Source organism: Saccopteryx leptura, chromosome 3, assembly GCF_036850995.1.
Source record: "Saccopteryx leptura isolate mSacLep1 chromosome 3, mSacLep1_pri_phased_curated, whole genome shotgun sequence".
In the NCBI taxonomy this organism is placed as follows: domain Eukaryota; kingdom Metazoa; phylum Chordata; class Mammalia; order Chiroptera; family Emballonuridae; genus Saccopteryx; species Saccopteryx leptura.
Window position 1 is genome coordinate 359,564,851 of NC_089505.1, and position 27,530 is coordinate 359,592,380.

Sequence of the window (27,530 nt, forward strand, 5' to 3'; positions counted from 1 at the left end):
TATAAAAATTACTGATGAGCTATTTTTACATTCCTTTATTTTTTTTGCATGAAGTTCAAAATCTTGCAGTGCATCTCTGGACCAGCCACATTTCATATGGTGAACAGCCACATGTCGCAAACAGCTACTGTAATAGATAGCAGCTAGGACAGAGGTATTTCACTTTTCAGTGACTCTGTCAGAGTAAGGCAAGAAATGATAAGGGTAGTTAAATCAATTAGTTTTGCAACTTTTAAGAAGTTTTGATGAGGATTCAAATCGAACCAGTTGGTAAAACAAGATAAAGACTTATCTATTGAATGATTTATTATATATATATTATATAATATAATTTTTTTTTGCACTAGTTACTCCTGTGCCACTGGTATGCTTGCTATTTTAGTTTTTCCCCAAAATTGTTCAACCTGCTTAAAATTATTTACTTCAGGGGATCTACTTTATATTCACTTCTATTTGAAACATCACGTGCTATTTGAACGGATACCTATAGAACTTTCATATTTTGTAGCTGATGTGCTTAAGTAGTTTCTTATGCTATTGGGCAAAGCAGAGAGGTTAAGCCTCTTCAGCAGCCAGAGTATACTGGAGCTGCTGTGAACAATTACGCCTGTCAGCAGTTGCCCTTGGAAATGTTCTAATTTGCTTGTCCCTGGGCGCTGCCTCAGGCACTGACTTTCTCTGTGGGTGGGAGTTATGAACCCAGTTTGGAGAAGCATTAGAGGCACTCGTGGCAGGCTCCAAATAGATGTGCTTCTTGCTTCATTTTTGCATGTGACCAAGTTGCAAGAGGCATGTTTCTTGCCTGAATTTCTTTGAACGCCTTGTAGAATCAGACTCTTCTGCCAAAAGTTGAGAGGAAGCTTCATTTACCTTTAGGTCTTCCTTTCCCCTTCCATCCAGAGCCATCGGCAATAATGATGGTAGATTAAAAATGATTTCGTCACATCTTATTATAGTTCTTAAATTTACTGAAAGAGGACTCAAAAGGCACCTTTCATGTATTTATTACCACCGTGTAGGGTCGGATCCAGAAGAAGCTAGCTGAGGAAGCGAAGAGAAGGAAATGTTAATTGGAACAGTTCGCACAGGGAGGTTATAGGCAATGCTCAGTAGACAGAGGGCAGGAGAGAATATGTATAAAATTTAGTTGCTCTCTCTGAACTGGTGGTGGCAGCAGTGGTGGCTTTGCCTCCCAGACAAAGATTTAGGTTTCCTTTTCTTTGGGGAGTGCTTGGGCAAGGTAGTTTTCTCCCCTCACTGGGTAATACTGATTCAAAACAGGTATTTGGGTTTGGTTAGTGTTCACTATTCTTAGATAATTGCTAATACTTTTGTGTGTGTGTGTGTGTGTGTGTGAGAGAGAGAGAGAGAGAGAGAGAGAGAAAGACAGAGACAGAGAGAGGGACAGATAGGGACAGACAGACAGGAAGGGAGAGAGATGAAAAGCATCAATTCTTCGTTGCGGCTCCTTAGTTGTTCATTGATTGATTTCTTATATGTCCCTTGACCAGGGGGCTACAGCAGAGTGAGTGACCCCATGCTCAAGCCAGCAACTTTGGGCCCTCCACATCCCAGTCCGACACTCCATCCACTGTGCCACCACCTGGTCAGGCGCAAATACTTTGTCTCAACCAATTATTATTTATTGGACCAAGCCCTCAAAAACTAATAATTTAGTTAGCAGATAAGACACGTATATATATATATATATATATATATATATATATATTTACCTCAATGGAATTTTACTTATAATAACCTCGTTTTCTTTACTCTCTGCCAGTTAATCACTACCTCTGAATTCCATTATCTTTTATTTAGTGCCTTAAAAAATAATAACAGCTTTATTGAGATATAATTTACATGCCATGTAATTCAAGTATTTAAAGTACAATTTGGTGGTTTAGTATATTCATATATATATATATATATGGAGAGCTATATAGTAGTAAATAATATGTTTCAAATGAGATTATGGGTCTTTTTGTTTCATATATGACTTTTTATTTTAGAGAAAGTGGGGGTTGGGGAAGAGAGAGAGATGAGAAGCATCAACTCATAGTTTCAGTACTTTTAATTGTTCATTGATTGCTTTCTCATATGTGCCTTGATTGGGGGGCTTGAGCCAAGCTAGTGACCCCTTGTTCAAGCCAGTGACCTTGGGCTCAAACCAACATCCCTGGGCTCAAGCTAGCAACCATGGTATCGTGTTGATGATCCCATGCTCAAGCTGGTGACCCTGTGCTCAATTTGGTGAGCCTACGATCTTGTTTGAACCTGGGACCTGGACAACGCTCTATCCACTGTGCCACCACCAGTCAGGCCCATTTATGACTTTGTACATTATGATCGAACAACCTTATTTTATACCTGGTTGGTACACATATTTTTTTTTGTACACATCCTTTGTAGATGGTACTTACTAGGCAACCTAACAATAGCAAACACGGTGCTTTTTGTGTATTTACCTGCCATGTTCTAGATACCTGAAGGATATTTATTCATTTAATCCTACAACAATGGTGTAAGGCAGGTAGGTAGCATACTTACTGTCTTCCATAGGAGTACACTGTGCCTTTCTCAATCCATTGACCTTATAAGTGTGACTTTTCTCTTCTGGTCACAGTAAACTCTGAGATCAGCCGTCTTTCCTACTCTGTATTGATGATGCCTGTGCTCATTGTAGAGACGTCCCTTTTGTTGAGCTCTGTCACCATTGTGCCCAGATGAGAGAGCCTCATGAAAACAATTTGAAGAGTTCATTCTGTGCTAACGCTCATTATTGATTTAGAAGGTTCTTTTGCCGGGCTTAAAACAAAACAAAAGGCTTTGAACTAGGAAGGACTGCATTTAAAAATCTTAATTGCCATGAATTGTTTCTGCTGTTTAGATCATCATTGTTTGATAGTGTCTCTGGCCATGAACAAAGCATCTGGCGTTTACTCTCTGAAAAATGGTAGCTATTAATTTCTGTACCCATGCCTGACCTGTGTTGGCACAGTGGATAAAGCATCGACTTGGAAATGCTGAGGTCGCCGGTTCAAAACCCTGGGCTTGCCTGGTCAAGGCACATATGGGAGTTGATGCTTCCAGCTCCTCCCCCCTTCTCTCTCTCTGTCTCTCCCTCTCCTCTCTAAAATGAATAAATTAAAAAAAAATTTAATTTCTGTACCCACTTATACCATTGAGCGCAGTTTACAAAAATGTTCACGGTGTCAACCGGCCACACCCCCTTACGCCGTGTACTCCAGTTGTGGACCGTGCGGGCTCTGCCATGTGCTCCAGGAAGCCTCCTTGCCTTTGCTCACATCACTTGCTCTCCCTGGAAGGCTCTCCCTGTTGACTGCTCGGAGGGCACTTGTCTTTGCAGGCAGAGCCTGAGACTCATCATTTTACAGACATTCTTCTCCCACCGGGACCAGGTGGCTCTCTTTGGCTCCTCTGTGGTGATTGTGCACTCATTCATGAAAACAATACAGCACTTCTTTGCATTTAATTCTTTATAAATCTACCTTCCCACTGCTAGGTGCTATTGTAATTTGGAAAGGCCAGTTAATATCCTGTTTCCCAACCAAGTGCTGTCTCTGTTGCAACTACCCCACTGTGCCATAAGCAGTGTATGGAGAATGGGTCTGTTTAGCCAGTAGTGGGCTGTACTTGACTGACCCCTGGTCTAGGTAAAAGCCATTTTCTTCATATGTATAAGGATAAAGATGGGTTAAATCTTGTAAAATCAAAATATAAAGTGATAACCTGAAATGGGATTATGGAGAAAATTACAGAAATGTTCTTGTAAATAAGTTTGTTTTTCCTGGCCAATCTTTAAAAGTGCTGGTAGAAAATAATTTTTTTAATGTTTTTTTTTAATTTATTTACTTTTTTAGATGTTTTTTATTTATTCATTTTTATTAGAGAGAGAGAGAGAGGGAGAGAGAGAGAGAACAGGGGGAGGAGTAGGAAGCATCAACTCCCATATGTGCCTTGACCAGGCAAGCCCAGGGTTTTGAGTCAGTGACCTCAGCATTCCAGGTCGACGCTTTATCCACTGCGCCACTACAGGTCAGGCCTAGAAAATAATTTTTAATTTCACGTAAGTATATAATTAAGCCTTGACAGCCTCTATATCACGGATTTATAATAACTCTTACTTGAAATTTCTTCTATATCTGGGCATGTCCATATTGAAGGTCCTTTGATTTCCTCCTGTCTAAAGCCCTTTGCATTTTCTGAAGCTAGTTCCACGAGTATCAGTACCTATTACCCGGCAAGCACTATTCTGGAAATATGAAGACAGGAAGATACCCTTAGTAACTTTATAGATCTTGTTACAGAATTGTTTCTCTTAATCCTAATGAAAACGAAGTTAGCATTTGACAGTTGAGAGAGCTGAATGTGGGGGGAGGGGGATTGAGGGATTTGCCTGAAGTCGCAGAATTTAGTTGGATAGGATGGTACTCAAGTCCAGAGCGCTCTGCCATGCTAAGCTGCACATGGGCACACATGCTCACTGTTTTTGTGTACGTCACTGCACACTCCGTCAGGCCTAATTGCTGTAGCTATTAACTTTGGTGCACTGAAGAAAGACTTCCTCATTATACAATGCAGTTTTGCTGTATTGAAATTTCAGTGATTTAGGGTTTATCATGTTAAATTTACCTCAATGGAATTTTACTTACAGTAACCTCGTTTTCTTTACTCCCTGCCAGTTAATCACTACCTCTGAATTCCATTACCTTTTATTTTATTTAGTGCCTTAAAAAAATAATAACAGCTTTATTGAGATATAATTTACATGCCATGTAATTCAAGTATTTAAAGTACAATTTGGTGGTTTCGTATATTCACAGGTACTTGCAACTATCACAACATTCAGATGTTTTCATTACCTCAAAAAAAGAAGCCCTGTACCTTTAGCTGTCCCCTTCCCATCTCCTTTCTCCGCATATAGATTTGCCTATTCTGGACACTTAATGCAAATGGAATCACGTAATATGTGGTCTTTTGTGACTGGCTTCTGTCACTTAGCATGATGCTTTATGGTTCATTTATGTTGCAGTATAGATCAGTAGTGCTTCCTTACTTTTTATGACTGAATAATAATCTGCTACATGGGTAGAGACCACATTTTGTATTTGCATTCTTCAGTCAATGGACATAGGGTTGTTGATATTAATAAATTATTATTTAGATATTAAGAGATCCTGCTAGAAACATTTGTGTACAAGTTGGTATCCCATAGTGGTTTTGGTTTGCATTTCCCTGGTGACTAGTGATGTGAAGCATCTTCTCATGTGCTTACTGGCCATTGTGTGTATCTTTGGAGAAATGTGTATTCACATCCTTTACCCATTTTCAAATTGAGTTACTTCAAAATTGAGTTTACATTTTTGAGTTGTAAGAGCTCTTGATACACTATTCTAAATACAAGACCATTATCAAGTACAGGGGTTCCTTGGGTTATGACAGTCTTGATATACGATGTTTTGAGTTTCTGATGCTCACTCCCATAAAAACTTTAAAAAAAGGAGACGTGAATGTTTCAGCTTACGCTGTTAGCATCATATTACAGAAGATGTAGGCGAACTAGTTTGGTTGTGCACGGTGGAAGAACCCGCAATAATGCAGCGTATGAGGGAGGGAGTGGGCATCTCCCAGCACGCTTACCCACGTCCTTTCAGACCGTTAAAAGTGCAAGTGTTCCATTTGTGTTAGGGTAGGGTGTGTTTTTACTTACACCAAAATTTGGGTTTCGTCACTGTCATGGGAATGGAACTGTGTTGTAACCCAAGAACCCCCCTATATATGATTTGCAAGTAAATTTTTCTGTTTTTTTGCATTGTATTCTTTTCTTTCTTCCTCTCTCTTTCTCTCTCTCTCTCTCTCTCTTTCTTGCTTTCCTCCCTGTCTTTTAGAGGAGGGGAGATAGTGAGGCAGACTTCTGCATGCACCCTGACCGAGATTCACCTAGCAACCCCCTCTTGGGCCGATTCTAGTACTAGTTTTAGCACCTGAGGCCAACGCTGGGACCAACCGAGCTATCCTCAGTGCCCGGGGCCATCACTCAATCAAGCCACTGGCTAGGGAACAGGGAGAGGAATGGGGGAGAAAAGCAGATGGTCGCTTCTCCTGTGTACCCTGACTGGGAATCATGCCCAGACGTCCATACTCTGGGCCAGCGCTCTATACATTGACCCACTGGCCAGGCCCTACCTTTTACTTTCTTGATAGTGTTCTTTGAACCATAGAAATTTTTAATTTTGATGAAATCCAATTATTTATTTTTCTTTTGTTGCTTGTGCATTTGGTATCATATCTAATCCATTGCTAAATCTAAGGTTATAAAAACAATCCGCCTGACCTGTGGTGGCGCAGTGGATAAAGCGTTGACCTGAAATGCTGAGGTCACTGGTTCGAAACCCCGGGTTTGCCCCATCAAGGCACATACCGGAAACAACTGCTACAAGGTGATGCTTCCCGGTTCTCTCCTCATCTACCCCCCACTGCCTTTCTCTCTCGATCTATGCTCTCTTTAAAATCAATAAATCTTTAAAAAAGAAATCTTAATCTTATTTTATTCTAAGAATTGTCTAGTTACAGCCGTTCCATTTAGAGTAATTTTGAGTTAATGTTTGTGTATGTCTGAATTAAGAGTCAGGCTTCATTTCTCTGCCTGTGGCTGCCAAGTTGTCCAGTACTATTCTTTCCCCACTGAACGGTCTTGGTGCCTTGCTGAATGTAAGTTGACGATACAAGTTTATTTTTGGACTCTGATTTTTGTTGCACTGATGGAATTCTGTATGCCTGTCATTGTGTCTGTACCACACTGCCTTGTTGCTGTTGGCTTTGTAGCAAATTTTGAAATTGGAAAGTCCTTCACTTTTGTTCTTCTTCTTCAAGATTGTTTTGGTTGTTTGGGATCCCTTGTAATTCTGTATGAATTTTAGGATCAGCTATTCTTTTCCACTAAGAAGCCGACTGACATTCTTTTTTTTTTTTTACAGAGACAGAGAGAGAGTCAGAGAGAGGGATAGACAGGGACAGACAGATAGGAACAGAGAGAGATGAGAAGCATCAGTCATTAGTTTTTCATTGCGCGTTGCAACACCTTAGTTGTTCACTGATTGCTTTCTCATATGTGCCTTGACCGCGGGCCCTCAGCAGACCGAGTGACCCCTTGCTGGAGCCAGCGACCTTGGGTCCAAGCTGGTGAGCTTTTTGCTCAAACCAGATGAGCCCGCGCTTAAGCTGGCGACCTTGGGGTCTCGAACCTGGGTCCTCTGCATCCCAGTCTGATGCTCTATCCACTGTGCCACCGCCTGGTCAGGTCGACTGACATTCTTATGGGATTGTATGACTCTGTAGATTAATTTGGGGAGTATTACCATCTTAACAATAGTAAGCCTTACATTTCTATGGAGGGTTATTTTTACATTTATTTAGATTTTTAAAATTTCTTTCAACAATGTTTTCAGACTATTAGTTTTACACATTTTTTTTTCTTTTGTGGCAGAGCCAGAGGGAGCCAGAGAGAGGGACAGACAGGCTGGAAGGGAGAGAGATGAGAAACATCAATTCTTTGTTGCGGATCCTTAGTTGTTCATTGATTGATTTCTCATATGTGCCTTGACCGTGGACCTTTAGCAGACCGAGTGACCCCTTGCTCGAGCCAGCAACCTTGGGCTCAAGCTGGTGAGCCTTGCTCAAACCAGATGAGCCCGTGCTCAAGCTGGCAACCTCAGGGTCTCGAACCTGGGTCCTCTGCATCCCAGTCCGACACTCTATCCACTGCGCCACCACCTGGTCAGGCAGTTTTACTCATTTTTTGTTAATTTGTTGTAAAATATTTTACTCTTTTTTGTTGCTATTGTAAATGGAATTGTTTTCTTAATTTCATTTTCCAGTTATTCATTGCAATTGTATAAAAATATACCTGATTTTTTTATGCTGGTTTTATAGCCTGCAACTTTACTGAACTTGTTTTGTTAGTGGATTTCTTATTATTTTTTATACACAAGAGCATGTCATCTACAAACAGAGATAGTTTTATTATTTCTTTTCCAATCTGGTTGCTTTTTATTTATTTTTCTTGCCTCATTGCCCTGACTAGAACTGGAGTCCAATGTTTAATAGGAATGGTGAGAACTGACATTGTTAGCTTGTTCCTAATCTCAGGGCAGAAGCATCCATCCTTTCATCACTGAGTCCTGTATAAAGTTAGCTGCAGGCCTCCCTCCTGCTGTGACCTTCTAGCACCCTGTGTTGAGAAAGCTTAGCACGCTCACTGTAAGAGGAGATGCTTCATCCCAGTGAGTGTATTAAAAGATAAATTTTGAGCCGAGAGGCAATAAATTGATTAAGTGGCACAGCATACAAATAAGGAAGCGGAATAAAGCCTGAGTGTGTGACAGAAACCTATTTCAGGAAACAGTGGGGCTCCGTAGGCAATTCTAGCTAAGGGTCTTGGGACAGATTTCGTACAGGAGGTGATGACAAAAAGATGGATGGGTGTTGCGTGGGAGAGATGACTTCTGAGGGAAGCAAAGGTGAGAAGAGGTGTGAAGGAAGGCCTTGGTGTCAGGCTCTGGGGAGGGTCTAAGGTTGTACTCTACTTGGAATCGGCCAGGTTAGCTGCCAGTTTCATGGGTGCTAGTAGAGGACAGGAGACTTCTGGTTCAGAGACAGAGGCCTTTAGTACCGATGCACATTGAGCAGTGTGCGTATCACGTTCCCATAGGTTTGCCTTGCTGCTCCCCCAAGTCCTTACTGGGGGGTGTATGAAAGGGTCTAGGCTGATTTTGTGGTGAGTTTGTGTCACAGCTGGGGAACCTTGAGTTTAAGGGACCCAGATTTCTACAATGGGCAGTAAACCTGCCTGACTTTTGCCCTGGAGGAAGACATTATTATCCTTACTCTACTACTCTCTGCTTTGGAAGGAAACTCTTCCCAGTCTTCCAAAGCTTTGTTCATTATACAAACATTCTTGAAAAGATAGTCTGGAACAAAAGGGCCCTTAATGCCCCTGCTTGCAAAATGTTCAGGGATGTGTGAGACTATTAAGAATTGTTTCACAATACCTGGCAGATTCAGGGAACTGCAAGTACTTCAAATTGAAGATTAACTTCAGTTTGGGCCTTTCTGAGGTTTTTACTACCACATTTACAGCCTCAGCACTTACATAAGGAAGATGTAACATATCTCTTAATGTAGGAAGGTCATGGTTGCTGCTGGGTTCCTTTCTTCTTTCCCTTTTGCCAAATAGGGCAGCACAATACTTTGGGCAGCAGAATAACTTAAGACTTTAAGCATTCTGGATCAAGTAATCTGGGTTCAAACTCAGCTCTGCCAGTTAATAGCATTGTGACTTTAAGTAAGTTTGATTTTCTCATCTGTGAAATTGTAAAATAGCAACTAATACCTAATGAGTATTTTTTAACTGTGCCCACAAATACCTTCCTTATTTCTACCTTACTTAGGATTGATATAAGAATTAAATAATGTGTGCTCCTCACTGTGCTTGGCATAGTGTTTTTATTAATAATTATTTGGGCCCTTCATAGGTTAAGAGATGGATCCTTTGTAGTTTTGGCTCAGAATTAGTAATGTACAGAATTAGTAGTGCACAAATTTAATATTGTACAGATAGCTACAGGTTAACATGCAAATTATGCCATCTGCGAGCTCTGCGAGTTTGAACCAATTCACTTCACTTATTTGCGCTTCCGTTTCCTTACATGTAAAGTAAGGACAGCATCTCTTTTTCATGGTGTTCCTACGTTAAACTGGCTTATATGCCTTGGTGTACAGGGTTTACTTCTCGTTGGCTGGTCAGAGTGTAAACGTTTGCTTTGGTTATAAGAATTAGTGGGAAAACGCCCTGGCTGGGTAGCTCAGTTGCTTAGAGCGTCGTCCTGATAAGACAGGGTTGCGGGTTCAATCCTCGGTCAGGACACACACATGAATCAACCAGTGAACGCATAAATAAGTGGACAATAAATCAATGTTATTTTCTCTTTCTCCCTCCCCATCTCTCTAAAATCAATCAATAAATTTTAAAAAAGAAGAATTAGTGGGAAGACAACTTTAGAGTATATACCTTTCTGGAGAGTTGCACCAGTTTGTGCATTGAGGGTCAGTGTGTCTGTGTGGGGGGGAAGGTGGACATTATCGTCTGTGGAGGAAAAAGGAAGGGCATTTGTGAAAAGGTCTAAGAAGCTGAAATGTGTTCTAGTTTCAGAAAAATTAGTGTGGGATTTAATTTCAAGCAAAAAGGATCAGAGCTCCTGTGGGACAGACTAAAATAGACCTTTAAACCAGGTAAAAAGAAAGGTTACGTAATGTGTTATTGAGAAGATGCAGCTTTTGTTAGTGTTCTCTATTCTCTTGAAACGTACCTTCCAGAGTTTCTTGGGTTGTTTTGGAGTCTGTTGAGTTTGAAGGAATCACCCTGTATCTGCCTTCTCCTCCTTCTCTCAATGCTAAGGTTATGAGTTCATTTGGATCTTGGTTGGAACTTAGAAATATTGAAGTGAGTGGTGTTGTTATCTGCAACTTGTTTCTCATTTTATAATTTTCAAAGTGCACCATGCACCTGTGTTTAGGTACTTAATAATTGGGAAGCAAAATACAAACAGTAGTTGCTCTTACAAACCCTATCAGATTCATATATCAAGTCCCTGTCATGCCCAGAAACGTCTCAGACCTAGAGGGACGTCAGGGACGGCCACACAGGGCTCACAGGTGTTTCAGGTGCTCCGCTGTGAATCCGCCGCTTTCCTTTCCTCTTTTTATTTTTTAGTTGACTGATTGGATGTTCCAGTAACTTATTTTTCATTCTTGTATTTAACAAATATTTGCATCTTCACCCCAATGATACCAGTTTGCTTCTCATCCTTGTCGGTCTTGGCCATACCACCAGTGGGGGACCTCTCAAAACATAAGCAAAATCTTTTCCATAATCTGCCCCTCACATTGTAACATAGTTACAGCCCAAGCAGAGCAAATGAATGACTGCCATGTGACCAGGTATTTTGATATACATTTTTTTTTAATTTAGTGGTTTTGGTTGGCCTTGATTGAGGACCAGGAGATTAGATTTCTCAGAAGGGGAAAATATATTTTCCAGAATTTGATTTTATTTGCTAGTTTAACAGGGGACTGATTTAACTCTTTGTTTTCATTAAGAATTAAATTGAGATCTGGAAAGAAGTGAGGTTTAACACTAAGACAAGTACATTTATGAGAGGTCCGGAGTGTTGACCATGTGTCGTAATAACTACCCTCCACCAGTGGGCCCCAGCTGTGCCCCCTTCACTATGCTGCGTTACCTTCCTTCTGTGAGGAGATGGGGCTTATTGGGGTAACTTGTTACCCCAACTTGGCAGTAGTAGCAATAGGTGAAATCAGTGGTACCGGGAGCAGGATTTGAACCCATATTGGCATATGTCCATTCTGCTGTGAAACAAACTACCTTAAAACTTAATGTTTTAAAACCATAAACAACTTTTGTGTGTGTGTCCTAATGTCTCATGATTCAGTGCATTGACTGATCTGGCTGGGAGGTTCTTTTACTCCAAGTGATGTCAGTAAAGATCTCAGCCATTTGGGGGCTCGGCTAGGGTGCAAGATGGCTCCCTTACATGGCTGGCAGTTGGTGCTGCCTATTGACCAGACGTCAGCTGGACTTATTGACCAGAGCCTCAGGGTTCCCTTTCATGTGGCCTCTGTGTGGTTCGGATTTCTCCCAGCGGGTTAGCTGTTCCAGGAGGAAGGAAGCAGAGCTGCCAGACCTGTTAAGACCTGGACTGCAAAGTTACAGGACATCCGTCTTACTGTATCCTATTCAGAGTGTCGCAAGGCAGCCTCACTCCCTGGATAAGAACATAAACTGTTTCTCAGTGAGGGAGCAACGGTCATATACGGATTGGAAGAATTGATGGTGTGAATGTTGAAAAACTATTTCCTAACTGTGCTGGATTTTGGAACTAGAACAGTGACTTAAGTCAACATGGCCGCTGTGCCCTCAGAGAGGCGGCCGGGGCGCGTAGGAAAGGGCCGGAACAGGGTGGCAGGCCCTTGTAAGTCAGAGACTTGGGGCTTTATCTTTAGGGCAGTGAGAATCTATTAAAAGTTCTTAAAAGAGGAATAAGATAATTTGCATTTTTCATTAATAGTCTGGCTACAATGTGGGAAATGATTATGTAGGAATGAACCTGGAGGTCGGCCAACCAGTTGGGAGGCTGTTGCAATAGTCCCCAGTATTAGACAGTAGTGACTTGGACTCAGAAAGTGCTATGGCGTTGGTGAGAAGTAGACAGATTCCTAGAGACAATGGAGGAATAATTGATGAAACTTGATGATTTATTAAATATGCAAATTAAGGAAAGGCAGACATCAATGATAACTTGAGCCATCCACATTAGGTCCCATGTCCTAACATGGTGTACCACTGTGCTATTGCCATAGTAATTATTACAAAGTAAACGGCTTATAACAACACAGACTTACTCTCTTAGAGAATTTGCGGTTAGAAATCTGACCTAGATAAAGCATCGACCTGGAACACTGAGGTTGCCCGTTCAAAACCCTGGGCTTGCCTGGTCAAGGCACATATGGGAGTTGATGCTTCCTGCTCCTCCCCCTCCTCTCTCTCTCTCTCTATCCCCTCTCTCTAAAAATCAATAAATAAAATATTAAAAAAAAAAAAAAAAGAAATCTGACCTAGGTCACACTGAGTTAAAACCAGGGTGTCAGTATGGCTGTGTTTCCTTGCGGAGACTCTACCGGAGAAGCATTCTCCTACCTTTTCCCATACTAGCAAAGGCTGGTCAGGTCTTGTTACCCTGCATCTCTGAACAGCAGGGCTCTCCTGCTTTTCCCTCACTAGCACAGACCCCTCCGATTACAGTACCTGCACCCAGATAATTCAGGATAGTTTATCTCCCATCTCAAAGCCAGCTGATTAGCAACCTTGTTTCCAACTGCAACCTTAATTCCCTCTTTCCTTGTAAGGTAACAGGTCTGGGGATGAGGCCATGGTCATCTTTAGGGGCCATTATTTTGCCTACCACAGATGGGAACCTGAGGACTGGAATATGTTTTTGCGGGGAGTGAATTCAATTTTCATGTTTCCAAGAGGGATGACTCATAGGCAGTTGGTCTTTGAGCTCAGGATAAAGGTATGGGTTTGGAAATAGCCTGTGCATGGGAATGGAAGCCAAGAGATGAGTCTTGTTTCTTAGGGAGGGTCTGTGAATGGGGAAGAGGGCTTGGGCCAGCATCCAGAGGGCTTGGGTAAAGTTGCAGACAAGGGATTGAGAAGGAGCTATTGGAGGGTAGGAGGACATTTGGAAGAATTTGGTTTCAAGGATGTTGGTACTCACCTTTGCTGACTATTCTGTCTCTGACCTGAAGGGATCTTCAAGCTTCTTTTAAACCTACTGCTGCGACAGCTCAGGAAACAGGCCCAGAGAGGTGGGAAATGACGGGTTTGAGGCTGTACGACCAGCTACTAGATGTGCACCTTGCTTCCTGCTTCAGCCTGAGCCTGTTGAATCTTTTCACTTGGAAGATGCTATTGAGGAAAGAGTTTGGCTCTGTGTGTATATATTTTCTTGGCTTTCTGACCTCGCAGAGAGAAAGTTGATGGAATGATGGCTAACTAGTGCCTCAGTTCTGTGCAAGCCAAGTCCTTCGTACCAAAGAACAGTTAAGATTTATTTTTTTAATTGTGTAGACTTTTCTAAGTACAGTCTCACTTACTTCCTTTTGCAGTTTTTTTTTCCACTTCATTTTCTTTGTATGTCTTCTCCTTTTTTTAAAATAAACATTTTATTTTGAAATAGTTTTAGATTGACAAAAGTTGCAGATAGTGCAGAGAGTTCCCACAACCCTCCCCCAGGCCCCCACATTTTTAAGATCTTAACATTTCCTTGGTACGCTTGTCAAAACTGGGAGACAACATTGATACATTACTAGTGACTAAACATAATAGTAAATTCCAGACTTTATTTGGGTTTCACTAACGTCCGTTTTTGTGACGTTGTCCGCGATAACAGTCCAGGGTGCCGCACTGCAGTTAGTCACCTCCTCCGGTGCTTCAGGGTCTGTTTCAGTTTTGTTTTGTTTTGTTCTTTTAATTAAAAAAGCTTTTTTGCAACCTGGATTGTTTTGAGGCATCTTGGCTAGGTATTCTGTAGAATGTCCCTCAATTTGGGTTTGTCAGAGTTAGACTGGAGTTACGTTCTTTTTTGAAAGAGATCATACACATCATACCAGGAAGTACATGTCATCAACATGACTTACCAGTGGTGTTGACCTTGATCACTGGCCCCAGCTGTGTTTGTCAGGTTTCTTTACTAAAAAGGTGCTTTTATTTTTTTCCCCTCTACATGCTGTTTTTTGGAAGCAAGTGACTAACTCCACCCACACACAAGGGAGAAGAATTAAGCTCCATCTTCTGAAGGGATACATATCTACATGCATTTTTTGGATTCTTGTGTACAGAATTTTATTTTCCCTGCCCTAGCCCTGGAACTGGCTATTTCTCCAAGGGGGTCTTGTTTCCTTTATCGGAAAATGGGGTTTAGAAACTAAGATCTGCCTGACCAGGCAGTGGCACAATGGATAGAGTGTTGGCCTGGGATGCTGAGGACCCAGGTTCAAAACCCCGAGGTTATCGGCTTGAACATGGACTCATCCAGCTTGAGAGTGGTGTTGCCAGCTTGAGCTTGGGATCATAGACATGACCCCATGGTCTCTGGCTTGAGCCCAAAGGTCATTGGCCTGAACAAGGGGTCACTGGCTCTTCTAGAGCCCCCTGGTCAAGGCACATATGAGAAAGCAATCAATGAACAACTAAAGTGCTGCAACTACGAGTTGATGCTTCTCATCTCTCTCCCTTCCTGTCTGTTCTTCCATCTTTCTCTCTCTCTAAAAAAAAAAAAAAAAGAACCTAAGATCTGAGCTCTGGGTGTGCTTGTTGCTACGAGAATCTCACTGCGCCTCGGCCCTTTCAGTGGGCAGGGTTAGGGTGCATATATGTACTAACATGTGCGTATACCTACCTGCCATTATTTTTGTACCTATGCATTTGTTTCTGTATTAAGGGGAACATTCATACTGATGTTTTCAACTCGAACTAGTAGTACCACATGGATAAATTCTAGTCTTCCTAGTTTGTCCGTAACTTACTCTCTAGTGTTAAGAAACCTGGCCCACACTATCCATCATCATCCGTTTATTCATTTGACATCTGTACAATGTAAAGCAGTCTCAGAATTATTAACTCATACCTCCATGACAAACATTATCAGCTAGCGTACAGTGTTTCTATGTACAGTTCTTTCTGTCTTTAGTCCTACAGTTTTGAGTCAAAACACAGTTCAAGGATTACTTAGGTCAGTTCCTTTTGCCCCCAACTCCCTTCAGTGAGATTATGTCAAACATTTGTAGTACAGTTAAATTCCTTTGTCATAGTCTACATTCTCTCCTGGGGACCCCTTATCGATGCTTTGTTGTTGTTCTTGTTTTGTGTATATATATTAAAAGATTTGTGAGTTAAATTTATATGGGTTTTGATACGTTGCCATCTCTTTTTGAAAATACTTGCTGGGTGTTTGCTGACAGCAGATTTGATAGTGTTTTGAGACCAGGACTGTGAATGGGGCCACGGTCAGGTTTATTGGTCAGCAGTCAGGGTTAATGAACCTCTGTTCAGAGGGTAGGACTGGCAGGAACTTGCAGTAGTCACGGGTTTGGATGTGTTGGGGTTTAGAGGATCAGGTAGATCTCAAATAGAAAGAATTGAATTTTATCATTGCATCAGGACATAGCTATTGGAACTTAAAGTGATAACAAATGGATCTGGACGAAGGGACCCTATTAGGTGTACGTGGCACACAGCCAACAGGAGCAGCACTGTGGTGGCTGCAGTGAGCTCTGAAATGGAAAGGAGGATTGGAGATTGTAAGTATTGAAAGGAAGGGATTCTATCTCTTTTAAACCCTTACAGAAATGTTTCTCAGACTGCAGCCCTCAACAGCCTGCTTTAGGAACACCCACGACGGTTTTTAAAAATTGCCGAGTTGGAGCATCTGGACGCGGAGCCCCGGAATCCGAACCGTCCCAGATCATTCCGATGCACCCTGAGGCTGGAGAACCCCTGTCCCTAGAGGGAATGGTGAGGTGCCTTGCACAAAGCGGTGTAGTTTACCCTTATGTTTACTGATTGAATTGCAGGTCAGCTTCGAAACCTTGATTAGAGAGTTGACTTTGGAAGCAATAATAATGTAAAAAAAACAAACTCTGATGCTTATGAAGGTTTAAAAGGTTTAAATAACTTGCCCAAGATCACAAAAAGTTCTTACATGGGAGATTCAGAATTCAAGTACAGGCAGTTGCCACCAGAGCCCCTGGGTTTGTGACATTGTGAAGGCTTTGGGAGTTCATGCCACACATCCCCATAATTTCAGAGGTAAATTCAAGCAATCCAAGAAAGAATAAATAGAGACTGTTGAAATCACACTGTCCTTTTGGTGCTTCAGCGATGGAAAGTTGATGTGTGTTTATAATTTGTTGAATTCAGCTTTCTAGGAAGGTGTTATAGTGATGTTCTTGAACCCTAAGAAGAAGCATGTGTCTTAAAACAATTTTTAAATTATTAGAAATAGATACAATACAAGAAAATAAGTTGGCAACATCATGTTAATGTAAATGTACAATGTTATGGAGCATAACAATATGATCACAGATGTCTAGACTTCTAGACCTGAAATGGACTGCACGGGGCACCTACCTCAGCTCCCTCTTACACAGGAGGGAACTGAGCCCCAGGAAGATTAATTTATTAAATCCAGGTCTCTGAGCAAATTACTGACAGCCCCAGACATCCTGATTCAGTACAATATCATTTCCACGTTCATTCTGCTTCTATCTTAAGTATCTTTATGAAACAATTAAAAATTTATAATGAGTTATTTTTAAAATCCATTCCATTTAGATGAGCCTGATTAAAAGTTGCACAGATGTTCTCTAGAGGATGAAAATTTGTAGCGGGAAGTAGAAGCAAATCTAGTAAATTTAGAAGGAGTGTTGGTGCAGTTGCAAAAATAAATGTGAGTAAATGGCTTAGGATATTTAAGTAGAAAAGTTGGTTTTCAAGCAAAGGCTTTTGTAGAATGCATTGTTTACATGATCTTACATTCAGTTTTGGTGTTCTAACTTAATAAGAGGCCTAAAGTAATTCAATAGTATAAAAATAGGGAGGCAGCTGGTTGAGTTCAAGGTTTGTTGAAAACATGGATTTTAAGTAACAGTTCCTTGTCTTAAAATTCTGTGAATTTAGAAAAAACCTTAGAGAAAAGACGATTTGTGCTTTTAACTTTAAAACATACAGCAGAGCAGAGGATCTCAAATTTTACCAGGCATCAGAATGACCCAGAGGACTTGGTAAATACATGTCTCTGGTCCCCACCCCAGAGTTTCAGAATCAGTGGTCTGGTGTGGGGCCTGAGAGTCTGCATTTCTAACAAGTTCCCAGGTAGTGCTGATGCTGATGGTCTGGTGACCAGGCGTGGGAAACTACTGAATGGGAGAAAACATTATAATAAAAAGCAGTCATACTCTCATGAGGTCATTATAGACTAAACACTGGTTTCTTTGATATTTGTTACATTAAAAACTTCCTGTTAATGCACATTTCCATACCTTTGCTAGTTGAACCATAGTGTTGACACGGAGAGCTATAATATTTAAAGTCCCTTCTGAATCAGATTGATAAGTTAAATTATATTAAATGTGATTAAATTATATGGCTAGGTACACTTTTTTAGTAATATGATATATAGCTGTCTGAAAATTAGGAGTCTCTGTGTGGAATACATCAAGGTAACTCACGAGGCACTGTACATCCTTGTCAACACTTGATATGGGCAGTCTTCTTAATTTTAGCCATCCTAATAATTACTCAGTAGTATCTTATAGTGTTTTAATTGAATTTCCCAATGACCAATAGTCTTTACATGTGTTTATTTATCACTCACTAATTTGGTGAAGTGTCCATCCAAATCTTGTTTCCCTTTGTTATTGGACTATTTTTTTAAACTTTTATTGAATTTTGAGAGTTCTTTGTGCATTCTGAATACAATTCTTTATCAGATGTATGATTTGTGAGTTTTGCAGCCAATCTGTACTCTTAACAGATTATATTGAAGAATTAGAAATTTTTAATTTTGATTACATCCAGTTTATCCGTTTCTTCTCTCATGGTGGTGGTGGTACTTTTGGTGTTACATCTACAAAGTCTTTGTCTTTGCTTAACCTGAGTTCCTTGTCATTTTCTCTCAAAGCTTTATAGTTTTAGGGTTTACATTTATGTCTGTGATCCATCCTGACTAAATTTTTGTATAGTATATGGTTCAAGGTATGGTAGATCATAGTTTTTGTTTTTATTTTTGCATATGATAGCCAGTTGTCCCAGCACTGTTTGTTGAAAAGACTGTCCTTTCTACACTGAATTGCCTTTGCTTTTTCTCTCAAATCAGTTGTCCATATATGTATGTTTGTCTTGAAGACATTTCTGGTCTGTTGATCTATTTGTTTATTTTTACCTTAATACCAAACTTTTTGATGACTGAAGCTTTATAATAATAAGTCTTAAAGTTGGGTAGTGTCATCCAACTTTTTCTTTTTCAAGGTTATTTTGGCTGTTGTAGCTCCTTTGTACTTCCCTATGAATTTTAGAATCACTTTGTCAATGTATGCAAAAAATCCACTAAGATTTTGACATTTGTGTCGGGTAATCTGGAAACTCGCTCAAGAGAGTAAGACGGAGCAATTATAGGTCTTACCTCAAATGTTTCCAGTCATTTTCTTTCCTCTTCCTTGTATGATGTCTCATGTCTTGCAAACCATTATTTATTTGTATTTTTATTTTGAATTTTTTTTATTGCTTAAGGCAGGAGGATAAATTTGCTTCTTGGATTCTCTCTTGGCCAGAAGTAGAAATACTATGGTAGGTTTTTGATAAATAAGAGGGTACGCCAGACTTGTTCTTGAAAAAGAGAATTGGTAATGATGTGGAAGAAGGGTTCGGAGAAAAATATATTGGAAAAGGAAATCAGGAAGGAAGCAAATCACTAATCTGAGGAAGAGACAATTAAGACTGACAGTGGGCACCTATAGTCCGAAAGGAGGTGCTAGTTGACTTGAGCAGACTGAACTGATAGAACCTGGTGACTAGGTAGATATGGAGGATACTAAGAGGGAGGAGGCTAGGATGACTTCAAGGTTAGGTCATGTATGTGGCTTGTTTCTGTTTGGCTGCAGACGCTTGGGTGCTGTATGTGGGATGTAATTGATTTGAACCTCCCATTTTGTAAATACTACTGCAGTGTTATAGAACTAGTTACTTATGGAGTACTAACAGTTCTTTACTTTTACTTTGCAGCTTATTATAATTGTCATCCAGAAACAAGTATACTACCTGTTACTATCCAACAAAGAGTTCTCTGAGCAGTTTCTAGTAGATTTATGAGTTATGGATTGTTATTTATGGATAAAGAGGCTTTTAAAGAAGACAAAACAGAAACAGTATTGGGGGTCCCGACTATTTAAATCACTTAACATGAAAATAAAACATTTACAAAACGATAAGATAAGTAATGAGAAAATAAGAATTACTTTATAAAATTCTGAGATACCTTTTCAGAAACTTGTGCTATGTGGAACTACAACTATAAGGAACTATGCTGTGTCAGATGGGACAGTTATAATGTTTGCAGTAAATTATGATAAAGTTCTTTTTTGGTGCTGTAGTGATCTACATTTTAGCAGATTGATTTGCCGTTGTTTTCATGAAATCAGATTTATTTTACTTTCCGAAAATAATAAGCATAGAAAATATCCTCCACCAGAAAGGAATATGATCTACAGCTGTCCCCTTATTTCGTGATTGTGGCCCTTCCACTCTTTCCTTAAAGAAATGCTTCTCAGAACAACATGCTTGTCATTTATACCAACATTTGAGAGTTAGGTAAATAACAGAGATTACAGCCCCTGTCGTCATAAGTCTTATAATCTAATAAGGCTTCTTGTCAAATCTCTTCAAACTTATATTTATAGTTTTTGAGGACTTAATATCTGTTTAATTAAAATTTCCCTTTATTAGCTTCCTATTTCAAAGTGGACTGACCCGATTTGTGATTTCTTCCTTGGTATAAATTTATTTAAAGAGTACAGAGATGTTTTGGTCTAAGGTAGTTGCCCTCATTGTACAGGTGAGAGATCATTAACCGTTTCATGAGTAGCTCTCTCATTTCTCATTTTTGAACTTACTTGTTATATTTGTTCTTGATTATTTTAGTTTTTCTTCATTCTTTTATTATTATTATTTTTTAGATATTTAAAATTGTAACTAGAGTAGGAGTCAGGAACCTTTTTGGCTGAGAGAGCCATGAACACCACATATTTTAAAATGTAATTCTGTGAGAGCCATACAACGACCCATGTACATTACGCATTATTCAATAAAAATTTGGTGTTATCCCTGAGGACAGCTGTGATTGGCTCCAGCCACCCGCAACCATGAACATGAGCAGTAGGAAATGAATGGATTATACTACATGAGAATGTTTTATATTTTTAACATTTTTTTTTATTAAAGATTTGTCTGCTCTCCAGATGCAGCCATCAAAAGAGCCACATCTGGATCGCGAGCCATATGTTCCTGACCCCTGAACTAGAGGGACTGCCCTAGTAAAATCAGGATGATTGCTAATCGACTTTGCATAGATTTCAGAAAGCCATTTGGTAGGGTCATATGACATGGAAATGAGTTTTCCCAAAGGGTGGTGATTATTAAAGCAGTTAAGAGACTGGACTTTTATTATGTGTTAGACCCTGATTGGAGTCTTCCCTGATAGCTCATTAGCTGTTTGAATTCAGTTCAAAGTAATGAATCTCTCTGAGCCTGTTTTTTGCCTTCCATAAACTTGGAGTAATGATAGTGTCTTTTTCAGTGTTATTATAAGGATTAAATGAAATGATGCATGTAAACTGTTTAGCATAGTGTCTGGCACATATAAGTGCTCAATAAATGTTAGCTATTATTTAAGTAATTGAAAGAAAATTAAAAGAGGCAAGGTTGTTAAACTTATGGATCATAGGAAATAGGGGAAATTAGCTGATAGTTGGATGACATGATGATATTCAGAAAGACCTTCACCTCCAGAATGAAATGGAACACCAGAGTTTAGGAACATAGAAATCTTTTTTTTGAGGTGCAAGGAGGGGAGACAGTGAAGCAGACTACCACATGCGCCCCAACTGGGATCCACCTGGCAACCCCATCAGGGGCTAGTGCTCGAGTACCAACCTATTTTTAGCACCTGAGGCTGATGAGCTTCAACTGAGCTGTCCTCAGTGTCTGGGTCCACACTTGAACCAATCAAGCCACTGGCTACAGGAGGGGAAGATGGAGAGAAGGGGAGAGGAAGAGGGGAGAAGGCAGATGGTTGCTTCTCATGTGTGCCCTCTCTGGGAATCAAACCTGGGACATCCATCTGCCGAGCCATTGCTCTGTCCACTGAGCCACTGGCCAGGGCTGGAACATAGAAATCTTAACAGTCTTATGTTCTGAATTTTAGATTGAAAAACTCAGTGGAACTAACATAGGATGGAAGAAGTCTGGCTTAACCCTTTGAATAGTACAAATGTTCATGTACGTCCTCCTGACCATCCAGAGTATGATTGATTTATTTTAAAAATTGTGAGTAAGTAAGGCAACATTAAAAAAAGGCAAATATGCCCTGGCCGGTTGGCTCAGCGGTAGAGCGTCGGCCTGGCGTGCGGGGGACCCGGGTTCGATTCCCGGCCAGGGCACACAGGAGAAGCGCCCATTTGCTTCTCCACCCCCCTCCCCTCCTTCCTCTCTGTTTCTCTCTTCCCCTCCTGCAGCCAAGGCTCCATTGGAGCAAGGATGGCCCTGGCGCTGGGGATGGCTCCTTGGCCTCTGCCCCAGGCGCTAGAGTGGCTCTGGTCGCGGCAGAGCGACGCCCCGGAGGGGCAGACATCGCCCCCTGGTGGGCAGAGCTTCGCCCCTGGTGGGCGTGCCGGGTGGATCCTGGTCGGGCGCATGCGGGAGTCTGTCTGACTGTCTCTCCCCGTTTCCAGCTTCAGAAAAAAAAAAAAAAAAGGCAAATGTATGTTCTTTTTGTTTCTATAAATTGGTTATCAAATAAACATGATTTTAAGTTAATAAAACTGGAACTGGAACTAATTTCATTTTTTGAAAAAAATCTCACTCCTGGGGGGTCAGCAAGCATGAAAAAAAAACCTAACTATTCAAAGGGTTAATAGCAGTTTCTGTTGAGTTTTATCAACAAGGTCAGTCCATGATTTCAGTGGTATACATGTAATAATAGTAGTATCATGGTCTTCGTGGCCGAAATTATTGTTTTTTTATCTTGGAGTCCATCTTGAAAGCAGGTCAGCCAAAGAACTTGATGATCATTATTTATCCTGGAGAAGCAAAGACTCACAGGGTAAGAGATATTTAATAGCCACATTCAGATCTTTGAAAGACTATGATCTGGAAGAGTTGACTCTCTGTGGACCAGCGGGTAGCTGTAGATCTAGGGATAATGATCAGGGTTCAAGTCCTACTTCAGATATTGAGGCATGACTTCAGTGGAATCATTTAACCTCTCTGAGCTTCAGTTTTCTTCACCATATAAAGCAGAGTGAAATCACTGTATGTGCACATTATTAGGTGCAAATAAGTTAATGTGTGTGAAAGAGCCATTCAACTTGATTGTCATTGCCTGGAATTGTTCTAGGAAGGTGCTGAATCAGCGCTCTCTTTGGAAGGAATCTAATAATTAGCTGTTCTGTGGCAAAACAACTTTCCCATCACACCAAGAGTTAAATAAAGGCCAGATGGTCATATTAGGATGTTTTAGAAATTTTTGCATGGAGTGGACATTTATAAAAGCTCTTTAAGGGAAGGTACAATGTTTCCCTTGTTTATGGCTCTCTTTAGGGCTGTAAGCACAGTGGGTTGTACTTGGTAAATATTTGTAAATGAGTGGATGGAAGTTCCCCCTCGAACCTCCATACTCTGCTCTTTGTGTCGCCTCACTCCTTTCTTGTTAATATGTTCACACTGTTTTCCCAGTTATATTTTTTTTGCCTTTTTTTGTTTTATTTTAGAATGGACATTTTAACTCCAAACTTTCTATTCAGGTTTACTTACTGAACACTAGGGCACATGATTTTCAAGGTGAGGCATTCTGAGAATAGTGTTTTATATTTCTTATTTATTCTACTTCTATAAGTATTTGAATTTCTGTAGTCCTTTTAAAAAGAAGATGTCTTATACGTAGAATATCTCCAAGAGATTATATTTCCAAGGCCGTCATAACAATAGTTGTCTCTGAAGAGGGAGTTTGGGAATTGGAGACACCACATTATTGAACTATTTGGATTTTTCAACCATGTGTTTAACCAATTTCGTAGCCATATGCTTTGTTAATTTTAAAAGTGGGTGAGGCCCTGGCCAGTTGGCTTAGTGGTAGAGTGTCAGCCTGGCATGTGTATGTCCCTGGTTCAGTTCCTTGTCAGGGCACATGGGAGAAGTGACCATCTGCTTCTCCACCCTTCCCTCTTCCTCTCCCTCTCTTTATTTTTCTCTCTCTCTCTCTCTCTCCCCTCCCATAACCATGGCTCCATTGGCACCCAGTGCTGATGGCTCTGTGGCCTCCGCCTCAAGTGCTAAAAATAGCTTGGGTGCCAAGCAATGGAGCAATGCCCCATAGGGGGCTTGCTGAGTGGATCGTAGTCAGAGCGCATGTGGGAGTCTATCTCTCTGCCTTCCCTGTTCTCACTTAAAATTAACAAAAAATGGGTGAGATGACTGTGATTCGATAGTAGACAAGTACACTTAGTTAAACAGCAAAATAGACTCCATTTCTTGAGTCTACTGCATTTAAGACATCATGTTGAGTGCTTTACTTTACGTTTTTATTTAGTTTTCTTAATAATCACATGAGGTTTAAGCCTTAGTTCTTTTGATCTTTGCTGCTGCAAATTCATGCTGACACTTTGGTGTTGACCTAAAATCAAAGCCACGTTCTGTACTTTAAGCCTCCTCCTGGGCCTTCTTTTAAGCCTTACTCTGTAGCTAGAACTTGGACGCAGCCAAGAACTTGAAGACCAGAGAGAAATGGCAGCCATTGAAATTATGTTGACTGGGGAATGCTATTGTGAATTTTGCTTGCTGCCTTGAATTTCTTTTTAGTCTACTAGGGATTAGATAGAAAGAAATAGGCAAGAAGGGTATAGTAAAAGAATTTTAGTCAAAAAAAGACAGACTTGACCTTTAAGATTCAGGGACCTTTTAACAGGTAGCCAAGAGACCTCTGTAGATATGTTTTAAAATGATAGATGCCCTTGACCTAAGATTCAATAGTGCTTTCGATGACTGGTAGAGATTAGATTATACCCAAGATTGATTTCTATGATTTTATGAAGTCAGGTCTTCATAGAATTTATTTTAAGCAACACTTTGGGTTATAACTTTACCATAGTAGTTTATAGAATATTAACTTTGCTGTGAGGGAATGTCTGTCTATCTAATAAAAGATGATCTTTCATCTGAGATAGAACTGTTCAGTCAGTCAGTCTTTCTTTTTCACTTTCTCTTTCTCTCTTTTAAAAGTTCATGTTTAAGAGAATTTCTTTAGCTAGAGACGCAGTTATTCCTTATTCCATGACTTTTGCGTGAAGTGTATTTTATTTATCTCTGGGTAGTAGTTCAGACACTATAGCACATGCTTTCCGTGCTAAGTCACACGTAAGCTTAGTCCAAACTCCACCGTTTATTAACTGTCTGACCTGGGGCAAATGATTTAGCCTCTTTGAGCCTCAGTTTTCTTATCTTGAAATTATGTTTAATGATACCTAATTCACATTGTTGTAACAAAGGCTAGGATGAGCAGTGTGTTCAAAGTGTCTGGCGTGTAGTCAGTGCTCTGTGAAGATTTAATCTACGTCTCCCCCCTCAGTTCATGCCCAGTGTTTTTGTTTGAGCACTGTCAGTCACCCTCTGAGAAGAGGCATGAGGACATTTGTTTAGCCTCTGCCCCTGTCTGGGGAAGGTCTGACACGCACTTACTTACCCTTCAAAGACAGCTGCACGTTTGCCCTCTCCTGTTCAGTTTTTCCTGTCTGTGGACAGTGTTAGCCACGCCTGTCTTCAAAGCATTGTCACCCTCTGCCTGTCATGTATTAAGTGCTCAATAAACACTTGCTAGGTAGATGAGTTTTTGGACATTAGTGTGGGTACAGGGGTGTTTATAAAGCTTCTCATTGAGCACTGCAGTCTTGTGAGTTCAGCTCAACGCTTTGGGCTCAAGTTAGTAAAATTAACGAAGAGTTATGGAAGTGATGTTCACTTGATTCTTTTTGGTCCTAAGGGCGAAATGCTTTTAGAATTAAGATTAATTAATTTGCAGACCAGTTAGCAATTCTGTAATGATTTTAATGACAGATAATAGTTTATTAGTACTTACTGAAGGTAAGTAAGATCTTTTACCTTTATTTTATCATTTAGTCTTCATATCAGTTTTATGAGTTAGATACTGTTACTTTACCCATTACGTAGCACAGGAAACTGAGACTCTAGTAAAGTGACTTGCCAAAGATTACATAGTTAAAAGCAACATAGTCTAGATTTGGATGTAATCTGACTCCAGAGCTGGTGTTTTGAGTTGCTATCTTGTACGGTTTCCCGCTTCTGTGTTACTATCAGCAAATTGTGGAGGTGGGTAAAGATGATTATAAAGGTCAACATTTCTTTTTTTTTTAAAGGTCAACATTTCTTGAAGATTGTCCTCATATTCATTGTTTATAAAAGGATCACCTGCTGATTAGTTTGTGCCATACACTGTTACACTCTTCACTCTTCACTGTCGTTTCTGGTGGGAAGCAGTTATAAAATGTGGATTGTTTTAATTTTACCACACTAATATCTGTGTGGAGGAATAATTATGACTAAAGTATAGTGTAGTGAGAAGTAACCAAGTTTCTATTAAATATTGCTCAAGCAGTGAGTAAGTCATTAAACTTGACTCCTGATGAGTATATAACGATTGCTTAATACCAGGCGGCCAGAAAACACACACAGCCACTCATAGAGGTAGGTGTGTGTGTAGATCTATGTTGTTAGAGATAGTTGGAGCTATCTTTTCAGAGGAATGGGTTTTTTGTTTGTTTGTTTGTTCGTTTTATAGAGGAAGGGAAAGATGGTATGATTTATGCTGCCATTTATTTGAGGTTATCCAAAAAGAAGAAATTTCTTGTTTACAAAATATAGAAGAATCAAGTTTTAATTTGAAGGGATTAGGAAATACTTATTCTCTGTTTCAGAAAATAAAATTGCCCTACAATATGTATAGATATATATGTATGTCCCATCTACTCTAGGAAATTTGTAATAAATCAGATGGTACCTTGCCTCCTTTTCTTCCTTTTTCCTCGCTAGAATGATATGTACTTGTTAATGTTGAATGTTTATCAGATCCTTCTGAGTGTATGATTCATGTCGAATTGGAATCAGCAATCCATGAGAACACTAACTAGCTGCTTTGTGTTAGTCTGGTATTTTACTAGTAGAATGCAGAGTTGAATTTAATCAGCTACATATAATTGATATTGTTCCTGTTCAGATCTACTTGTACATGACTTTGTAGAATTCAAAAACACCTGATTCTACAGTTACTTGTTTGGGACAAAATTTCAGCAAACATCTTCACCACGGGCAAAACCTTACAATTAAATCAGGGACCAAAAGTTGGAAAAGATATGTAGGTGAATGAAATTTGTCATTTCAAATGAGGGTGTGCCTCCCTAACACACATGCACAGGTGTCCCAGTTGTAAAGGTAAAGGTTTTATGGATTTATAAAGCCCAAAGCATTTGGTTCTATCTGGAGATTACAGAGAATTCTGGAAAAGGACCTGTGGCTGAGATATAGGGAGCAGCAGAGCAGATCAAAAAAGACACCTGACAGTATGGAGAGGTAGCTGGGGAACAGGCTGGGGGGAAGGGGGAAGTGTTGTTTTCATGTCCATTTCACTGAAGGCACTTCTGCTGACTCCCTGGGGGATAGGGAACTTCCTTGGCTCTGGGACCTGGTTCAGCCCCGCTGAACCTCAGTCCAAACCTCAGGGCTGGGCCTCAGAATGGTTTATTTCTCTGTAATACATGCCTTAGGCTGCAGCTATAGGCTAGGGAGGGGTCTTGTTTGGACTAGTTGATCTCAAAGCTACATCTCTTAGCTGCATCACTTACCTTCTGTTCATGCTGAACTGGTCACTGGTCTGGAACTCCAGCTTGATTGTTCTGGTGACCATGCCCACTTGAACTTGGGGAAGCCAAGGTAAAGAATGTGCTGTTTCCCCATTTTTAACCTGTGGCCTAGAAAAGGCCGTTATATTGGACAAATAAGGTGGGAATAGACCACAGACAGCGTTGGA

General features: G+C 40.3%; 1 protein-coding gene and 1 long non-coding RNA gene across 9 annotated transcripts in view; one reads left to right on the plus strand and one right to left on the minus strand.

Annotated features, from left to right (window-relative positions):
• On the minus strand, positions 1–27,448 carry LOC136401367 (uncharacterized). The gene is made up of 3 exons (XR_010750504.1): positions 27,346–27,448; positions 871–1,041; positions 1–127 (listed from the first exon to the last, which is right to left on the minus strand). It is a non-coding gene; the product is annotated as an uncharacterized lncRNA (long non-coding RNA).
• NSMCE2 (NSE2 (MMS21) homolog, SMC5-SMC6 complex SUMO ligase) overlaps positions 1–27,530 on the plus strand; it is a 233,262-nt gene that overhangs the window by 24,008 nt on the left and 181,724 nt on the right. Inside the window, exon 1 of one of the 8 annotated variants that reach the window (XM_066379485.1) lies at positions 15,611–15,963. The exons of 6 other annotated variants lie outside the window; for them this stretch is intronic. In XM_066379485.1, the coding sequence (XP_066235582.1) occupies positions 15,942–15,963 (22 nt within the window). In that variant the 5' untranslated portion in view covers positions 15,611–15,941. Of the gene's footprint in view, positions 1–15,610; positions 15,964–16,069; positions 16,178–27,530 lie in introns of those variants that run through there. One more of the 8 variants, XM_066379486.1, reaches the window with a different exon arrangement.